Here is an 8,809-nt window from a genome sequence, read left to right on the forward strand (position 1 = left end):
GGTTCTGTGCTGTCGTCCTGCGGGTCGCTCCCGAGGGCCTGGCCCGGAGCCCGCCGCTCCAGCCTCCCGGGCTGTCGTCAGCCCCCGATCCCCGTATTAACCCCCTTCCTGGTGAAAACCCCTGCCGTGGCTTCTATTTAGGCTCTGATCCCTGCCCCCACACAACCATGCATTGCTCTCAGACTCGGGGAAAAAATATGAGGGCTTTCCAAGATTTCCGTTTGAAAGTAGACAGTGGGGCTGTGTTCATTGGTCAGAGAGAGAAACGGTAAAGCAGAGAGGTCCAGGGGTTTACCGGAGGCCCCAGGATGTTGAAATTTTTCTGATGTGCTTTGTTTTTAATATGGTGAATCCCACTGACTGGTCTTCAAACGTTAAACCAACGCGGTTCCTAGAACAAACCCCACTTGGCCATGATGGGACTTACTGCCCTTTTTACTGACCGGGGAATAGGCCTGGCTAAACTTTTGGTGAGGGCTTTGCGTCTGTGTTCGTACTGAACACTGTAGTGGGCTCTTCGTCTGGGCCTTAGTGCAATGCTGACGTCATAGTTCTTTCTCTTCTGGAGCCAGCTTCGGGAACCTGCATCTTTCGCTCTTCTCTTTCAATGGAGCCGTGGGATTTGCCAGCATCCAGGGTTCACGGGGTTTCCCTGCAGTTATGTGTGCGGCAGGGTCGGGCTGGGGGTCAGAGGGCACAAGTGAGAACTGCCAAGGACCCGGCAGCAGGAACGGCCCCCGGGGACCGTGTCAGATGGGGGCCCCCACCGACAGGGCCCCCCCCACCCCCCAGTTCTCGAAGCGACTCATGCGGAGGGACAACGCAGGTCTCCCTAGTCTGAGGAAAAGCAGGGCCCGCGAGGACAGACTCGGGAGAGAGCAGCGGAGGGGAGAGCGGGGGAGAAGGGTCCTCTGCCTGGGATCTGAAGTCCCTGCTGGGCCCCCCCCACCTGCCCCGCAGTGCCCCGGATGACACTGGGCAGCAAGCAGGACGGGAGGGCCAGCGTGGGGCGGCGGCAGGCTCCGAGGGCAGAGTCCGCGTAAGGGACTTTATTCACATACTCATACTCCCTCCTTGCCGAGCTGGGCCCAGGCTGCAGGTTCGGGCGGGAGTCCTGGGCCCGGCCCTGATGCTGGGCAGGGATGACAGGCGGGGGCGACAGGTGGGGTGACACACAGGGCTCCCCGGCCCGGCTCACAGGTGCTGCCTCCGGTGCCGCAGCACCTCCGTGGGCGTGAACAGAAAGTCCTTCTGGCAGGCCTCGCAGTGGTAAGGCCTCTGCAGGCCAGACGCCTTCTGGAGGGGCTCAGGGGTGGCTTCCTCAGCCCCTAGGAGAGAGGAGAAGCAAGGCTGTGGTGGGGGGTGGGGGGGTGGCTCCACCGTGTGTTCCCACCCCCGCCCAAGGCCCCCGGGGGCTCAGGCTTTCTCCCCGCCTCTGGCTTTCCCTCCTCTGGGAAGCCTTCCTGGATTAACACATGCACACAGGCAAGTCTTTACTCTGTATCTGTCACCCCCTGGGACACCCACTGCTGCCTCCTGGACCAGCCCTGGCGGGTGGTGTGTGGTGCATGCCCGCTGTGGCATCCCCTGGGTGACAATGGGGGTGTGTGGCCGAGACAGAGACAGCTGCCAGACAGAGAAAAGGACAGACACAAAGGAATGAGAAAGAGGGGACGTCCTGGGCCCTCCCAGCCCGGCTCCTGGGACAAAGCCTGATGTGGTTCCAACCAGGGCCCGAGGGTTGTCCTCAGTCCCCAGATGTCGAGCGGATGAATGCCCAGACTCGCAGGAAACCACCGCGGGAGGGGCAGGCGGATGCAGGTGCCCTGGCCGCCCCCCACATTCTTACCTGGGGGGCCGTCCTGCGGGGCCTCGGGGCACGTGTTCTCGTGGGCGATGCGCTCCAAGGGGGTCAGGGGCAGGTGCAGGCCACAGTGGGGGCAGGTCCAGAAGGTGCGGAGACAGTCGCTGTACAGGTCCGTGTCGTTCTGGGGCAGGAAGGCTGCATCAGGACGTGGCCCCATCCCAGAACCCCTCGGGGTTGGGAGGCCCCATGCTGAAACCACGTCCTTGCACTAAGTTGGGACGCGGCTGGTGGGGAGGCCCGGACTCCCACAGATCCCATCTTCAGGGGCAGGAAGGGGGGGGCGATGGGCCAAAGTGGGGTCCATGCTTACCGCGAGGCAGTTGTAGGTGAGGAAGTCAGTGACTGCGTAGCCCCCTTTAGTGGGGTGGGGGGAGAGGGGAGAACTGCCAAAGAGGCCGGGGAGACTGGGGGCAGTGGTGATGGTCTGGGGTCCCACATATAGGTTCTGGACTTCCAGCCCTGTGAGCCGCCGGAGGCGGTAGGGAACCTGGGGAAGGAGGGACAGGAAAGGAGGGACCGACTCAGGGAGACATTGTTGGGGCACCTGGATCCAACTGTGCCTGAAATCAGACCCTGGACGGTTCAGTAAGAGGGCCAACTGCTTAAGTCAATCACAACGGTCTCAGACACTGGCTACCAGAGGCTTGTCTAACACATGCCCTGGTGCCCCTTCTCTGCTCCCTGTCACCTGGGGGACCACAACCAGACCTGCCACCTGGCCAGCTTGCCCATCCTCACCTGGCGTGTTAGTCCAATCCCCCTGCCCTGGCTCCCTGGACCCGCCGCTCCAGGAAATCACTCTGGTGCACACCCTTCTCTGCGCCCCATCCGCACGCAGTAGAAGCAGGAGCAATTGCCAACTCCCTGCTGACGAAGCAGGGAACTGATCTTCCCCCGTGCCCTCCATGAACGGAAGGCTACTGACAGCTTCCTTTTCCAGCCTGCACGCCCTTAACTCTTACTGAGGGAAGCTCACACAGCGCATGCAGTGGTGCTCAATAAATGCATGAACTGGTGGGGAGGGGCCCGCAGGGGCTAATGGCTCGGCCTCTGGAGCTGGGCAACCCGAGGTCAAATCCTTGCTCTGCCCCTCCCCTGCTGTGTGACCTTGGGCTTGTCCTTGGCCTGTCCGGTTTGCAGACCGCCACAGGGAGCTGGAGGCCAGGCCTTCTGGACTCGGAATCCCCAGGGCGGGCGGTCCCTCTGGGCCAGGCGCACGCACCTCGGACGCTGCAAACTGTAGCAGGTCCCTGCTCAGGTCTGCTGCCTCCTTGCAGTCCACTGGAGCTGCCGTCGCCTCCTGACCCATCTCTGGCCACCGCCGCTGGGCCTGACGGGCCAGCTGCCGGTCCAGGGCGCTTTCCCAGTGGGCCCGGAGCCGCACGGAAGCTGCCAGAAGGCGGACAGCGCACTCACTCTCCGCAAGCTGGAGCTCCAGCCAGCCGTCAGCCACCAGGCGCGAGCAGTCCCCGTTGGTGTCCAGGGACCGGCTGAAGAGCAGGAGGGACTGGAAGAGAGGGGACACGTCGCCGGTGGGTGTGCGGGGCAGGAGGCCAGCTCAGAGAGACCCCCACCCACCCCTCAGTCCTCCCCCCACTAAACACCTGCGCGCACGCGCGCACACACACACACACACACACACACACCCCCCCAGTGGGGCCAGGCCCCCTTCCAGCCTCAGCTGCAAACGAGGGTCCCTGCCCCCACAGAACGAACTTGGTAACCGGACAGACAGACCAACCAAGGCTAAAGAGTAAACTGTACTAGGTTCTAAGAAGTCAGCGTCACCCTCCCGTGGCGCCACACGGCTGCGCTAACGCGCACAGATGCTGTCAACACCTCCTCGTTCGGCGTCCCTCCCGTCTGTACATGTCACTACCTACGCTTTGCCCTCAAAATGCACAAACAAGAACTGAACGCTAGTTAACGGACGGACGCTGGTGTGTCTGAGGCTGAGGGCCCTGACTCCAGCCCATTTACTTTAAAATGCATCGGGAAATGGAAAAAAGCCCCGGCTATTGTAGCGGACTGATGGGGGCGGACACAGGGACAGATCTGCTCCGCCCACGGTTCTCCTTTTGTGTGTGTGAGAAACGCCCCATCCGACACCAAGCGTGCGGCGGAGGCTCTCCGCTGTGAACCTCTGCTTCCTCGCCGAAGTCCTACCCATCGGCGCCATGTGACCCTGCTCTGCTCCTTTCTAGCACTGCTTGGGGAACCTGGCATTCTCGCCCCTATTTCTTGGTGTTCTTGTCTACTGCCTGCCTCCCCCACGCCTCTGGGAGCCCCAGGGATGCAGGCCGTGTTGGGATTCTGATCACAACCGCATCCCCAGCACCTAGATCAGGAAGCAGCACCCGGTGCCAGGCAGCTGCTCGATCCGTGTTTGAGTTGGGGTTGAAGCGAGGGGGCCTGGTCACGGGGACCCCCAGCTGATGGGCGGAGGAGCCATGAGGTGTGGCGTGGGGCCCCGGAGCTCCAGCTCGGCCCCCTGCTCACTGTGCGGCTCAGACAAGCAACATGCCCCCCTCGCCCCCCTCGCCTCATGGTGGCATGCGGAACTCACGGGGCGGGGCAGCTAATGCCGGCAGGACTCTCCCTTCCTGGCTCCAGACACATACCCCAATCTATCCGCAACCCAAGCGTGTCCTCAGCCTCCACCTGGGGCCAGCCACCACCCTCTCCTCCCCAGATGACTACAGTCGCCTCCTTGCTGGGCTCCTGCTACTGCCCCCCATCAGACCCCATTCCAGCTCTGCTCAAAACCTCCCAGGGGTGGGGGTTCCAGCCTCTCTGACCTCATCTCTCTGACCCCAGCTCCAGCCACTCGTCCCTTCACCACCTCTGGTCCAGCTGTTCCTTGGGCACGGCGGGCATGTGTGTGCCTCAGGGCCTTTGCACTTGCTATTCCAAGACACTCTTCTCCCTACGTATCCTGTGGCTCCTTCCCTCCCTTCTTCCTTTGTTCCACTACACCTTCTCAATGAGGCCCACACCCTGATCACTTCATATTACAGCCTGTTCCATACCCTCACCGCCCCCGCAACCCCCTTACCCTATTCTTTTCATTTTCCCCAAACGTTCCTCATCTGCTAACATATCATGCAGCACTACTTTACTGTCCTTATTACCATCCTCCCCAGCCGGATGTGAGCTCTGGGACAGCAGGAACTGGGTCTGGTCTTGTTCACTGCTGGGCTGTCAGTGCCTGCAACAGTTCCGGGCACACAGCAGGTGCTCAGCAAGTGCTTACTGAATGAAGACACGAATGCAAAGCCAGCAGCCAGCAGGGGGAAGGCAGCTCTTCGGGGCCCACCCCGGCCTCCTGCCCCGGGGACACAGTCATCAAACCTGTGAGTCGGGCTGCGCGGGGCTGGGACACACCTGCAGAGCGGGGATGCGGACGCAGTTCACCAGGTAGGGTTTGTTGGTCTCCAGCAGGGAGACGAAGGTGAGGAGCTGGTGCTTGCTGCTCATCTTGTCCTTGTCATCTGAAACAGTCCACAGGGCAGCTCAGGACACCCTGCCACCCGATCTCCTACCCTCAGCAGCCCCCGCGCTGGTCTGTCCCAAGGGCTGCCGGTCCCCCCAGGGCCATTTACACACGTTAAGAAATACTGCTACTTTCGTTAGGTGTGATAGCGTTCTCATAGTGCAAAAAACCGCGTCATTTTTACACTTCTAAATGATATGACATCTGGGATCTGATCCCAGCAAAAAGGAGAAAAACGTGGGATGACGTAAGACACGGGGTGGCAGGAAGCTGGGTGAGGGTACCAAGGGCTCGTCTCATTCTCTACTTGGACGGGGTCTGGGATTTTTCAAAATGAAAAAATAAAGGGGAAAAACAATGTAACATTGTTTTTCATCAGAGAATGAACTAAGAATCTACAGCAGTTAAAGCAAAGTTTCAAATTCTACCTTTGATGTTTAAAATCGTAAACCTTACCTTTTGGGGTTAATGTTGACATTTTAACATGGTTACTTTGTTTACAAACAAGGAGAGGAGTTGCGTCCCAGAGCTCACACAGAGCTCAGGTGCCTATGCCTTGCGGGGGGGGGCGCCCCGGCCAGGACCCCGCCTGGGACCCCGCCTGGCCTGCTACGGCCTCAGCCAGCTGGTTCCTCCGGCCAAGTGCCTGGACGCTGCCTTCCGTGCCCCAGCGGCCAGGGGAGCCCCCCATCAGCCACCACTGCCACCGCCACAGGGAGGGCGGGGCTCAGTGTCGGAGTGACTCCCTGAGAGGTCTGGCTTTTGGGACCCCAAAGCCCCCACACCTGCTGCTCCCTTGTCAGCAGCCCCAGCAGAGGCAGAGTGTGAGTGGGAGCCAGGGGGTAACCCCAGATGTTGAGGGACACCCTGAGATCACTGTCCCCCTGCCCCTCACTTCCCAAGGGGTTTTTCTCTCCCCGCCTGCACTCACGGTACCTCGGCTTGCTTCGCCGCCCCTGGCCTCCCGCTCCTGCGTGTGCAGTACCTCAGGGCTGTTGGCAAAGATGCAGGTGGGGTGCAGCACGGTGCCCTGCTGGGACTGCGTGTGGAAAATCTGCAGAGGCCAAAAGTAGGCGCCAGGTGACAGAGGCCCTTAGCCCTACTCTTCCACTGCCCAGAACTCTTTTCCTCCACTCTCTCAGCCAGATTCTCCATCCGTGTCTCCACTCAGAAATCCCCTCTTCCAGGAAGCCTCCCCTGACACCCCCACGCTGCACCGGAGCCCCGTGAGCGCAGGGCCAGGACTGTTCCCATAACCGCCATGTCCTCAGCACCGAGCAGGGCTAGGAAGGCGTGCTGAGTGATGACGCGCACGCGGGGCCAGGGCGCAAGGAGGAGGCCCACCTGGTCCGAGTCCTTGCGGCTGCTGTTGAACGGATCCGGGACGGCGAGCTGCGGGTAGAGGCCCCGGCCCAGCACCAGCTTGAGCAGGGCCATCTGGTCCTGCGTCAGGTCCTGGGCTGAGCTGGTGGCCGCCTGCAGCTGATCCAGGCTGTGCCGCAGCTGAAACTTCACGTCCTGGGGGGAAACGCAGGGCGGGGGGAGGAAGGTGGGTTCCTGGGGGGCCCAGCCCAGTACCCAAGGGGCTGGAGCTAGGACCTGTGGACCCCCGGGTGCTGCAGAGCGCGGGCACCAGGTCCTGTCCGCGAAGCGCCGCCCACCTGGATGTCCACGCCATCGCCAGGTCCCTGGTCTTCGTCGCTGGAGCCGCCGTCCAGGCCCCCCTGCAGCCGCAGCACCTTGCGCCGGCGCCCCCCGCCCGCCTCGTGCTGCCGCTTCAGGTGGTACAGCGCCCTGCGTTCCCGGCGCTGCTGCAGCCGATGGTAGCTGTCGCCTGACGTCGCGGCCTGCGCCCGGGCCAGCAGCCCATGGTCCTCCAACAGCTCCTGGGGGCGGGCGGGGCCCAGGTGAGAGACACAGGGCGGGCCAAGTCTGGGGGCTCCAGTCTGGGGCCCGCCACTCGCCGGCCCCTCTGTTTCGGAGGACACGGGACGTCGCATCTGTGTGACACAGAGGGGCCCCCCATTTCATTACCCTCTCGGGGTCTGCAGGCCAACACAAAGTGAAGCGAGGCTCTGGGAAGCCAGAGATGCCGAGAACAGTCTGAACACCTGTGGTCCCTGATGGGGGGGCTCCTAAAATTGCACTGTGGGCCGCGGTCGGGTGACCACCCCCTCTGGACCTCAGTGTGGCCATCCGCAATCACGGGCAGTGATGACACCAGGGACTCGCCCTGTTCTAGAGGCTCTTCGTGTATTAACTCATTCAACCCTCAGAGGACAGCGGGGAGACTGAGGCCTAGGGCCGTGCAGGAACTTGCCCAGGATCGCACTGCTAGTGAATGACAGAGCTGGGACTTGCCACTGGGACGTCCGCTCCGGATCTGGTGTGCCAGCCATCGCCCCCTGGTGCCTCCCAGAGCTCAGCACCCCTGCTCCAGACAGCCAGGTTCTTCGTGAGGATGTAGCATGTGACCGCTGACCCTGTCCACTTCTCCAGGAAGCCCTCCTGGATTTCCACCCCCTTTGATTCACCCAGGCCACCCCATGTCTGAGTGTCTGAGGGTTGCGGGAGGTGGGTGTAGGGTGGGACTCCGATTGCTCCATCAGAGAAGGAAAGGGGTGGTGTACCCGCACTCACCCCACCTCCCAGCCTCCTAGGTTTGGTCGCGAGCCTCACCTTGAACTGGCGCCGCAGGTTGGCCATCTCGTACAGCCGGTGCTCCTCTATACCCCGGTGGCGGCACCACTTGCGTGAGTTTCTCCTCCGTTCGGATTTCACCTGGGTGGAAAATCGGACACCAGGGGGTCAGGGCCTAGCTGGCTGGGGAAGGGTGCAGGGGCTGACCCAGCGCCTGGATGCCCCCAGCACGGGCCCAAACACCAGCCCCTGAAGAATTAGAGGCAGGGACACATGTGCTCTCCTCCTCCTTCCAGGTCTCAGCGCCACTGCCCCCTCCTACAGGAAGCCCTCGGACACCACACTGGGTCAGACATCCCCTCTGGGCTCTCCCAGCCCCCTGGACTGCCTATCACAGCCCATTCTGGGTGGTCACAGTCCGGGGACAGGTCTGCCTCCCTGCACGGGACTGTGCAACCCAGGAGGGCAGGGCCACATGCTTTTAGTCACCACCAGGTCTCCAGCACTGCCTGGCACAGGGCCAGGCCCAGAGCATGTGCTACCCTAGGAGGGTGTGGCCTTCCCCTGGGTGGCAGGGGTTTTATTCAGCGCTTTAAAAACCCCAGCCTTGGGGGTGCCTGGGTGGCTCAGTTGGTTAAGCGTCTGCCTTCGGCTCAGGTCATGATTCCAGGGTCCTGGGATCGAGCCCCACACCAGGCTCCTGGCTCAGCGGGGAGCCTGCTTCTCTCTCTCCCCACCCCCCCCACCCCCCCGCCGCTCATGCTCCCTCTGTATCTCTGTGTCTCAAATGAATAAATAAAATCTTTAAA

General features: G+C 62.0%; 1 protein-coding gene across 1 annotated transcript in view; it reads right to left on the reverse strand.

Moving 5' to 3' along the window:
• Positions 1-1,034: 1,034 nt before the first annotated feature.
• DHX34 (DExH-box helicase 34) overlaps positions 1,035-8,809 on the reverse strand; it is a 25,541-nt gene continuing 17,766 nt past the window's right edge. Inside the window, exons 10-18 of the mRNA XM_073886513.1 lie at positions 8,040-8,141; positions 7,022-7,246; positions 6,705-6,878; positions 6,297-6,414; positions 5,252-5,358; positions 3,090-3,374; positions 2,178-2,354; positions 1,850-1,988; positions 1,035-1,328 (exon numbers count right to left, since the gene is read on the reverse strand). Coding sequence (XP_073742614.1) covers positions 1,195-1,328; positions 1,850-1,988; positions 2,178-2,354; positions 3,090-3,374; positions 5,252-5,358; positions 6,297-6,414; positions 6,705-6,878; positions 7,022-7,246; positions 8,040-8,141 — 1,461 coding nt within the window. The 3' untranslated portion in view covers positions 1,035-1,194. The remainder of the gene's footprint in view (positions 1,329-1,849; positions 1,989-2,177; positions 2,355-3,089; positions 3,375-5,251; positions 5,359-6,296; positions 6,415-6,704; positions 6,879-7,021; positions 7,247-8,039; positions 8,142-8,809) is intronic.

Source organism: Callorhinus ursinus, unplaced genomic scaffold, assembly GCF_003265705.2.
Source record: "Callorhinus ursinus isolate GAN/ISIS: 27379988/994484 unplaced genomic scaffold, GSC_fseal_2.0 scaffold71, whole genome shotgun sequence".
NCBI lineage: Eukaryota > Metazoa > Chordata > Mammalia > Carnivora > Otariidae > Callorhinus > Callorhinus ursinus.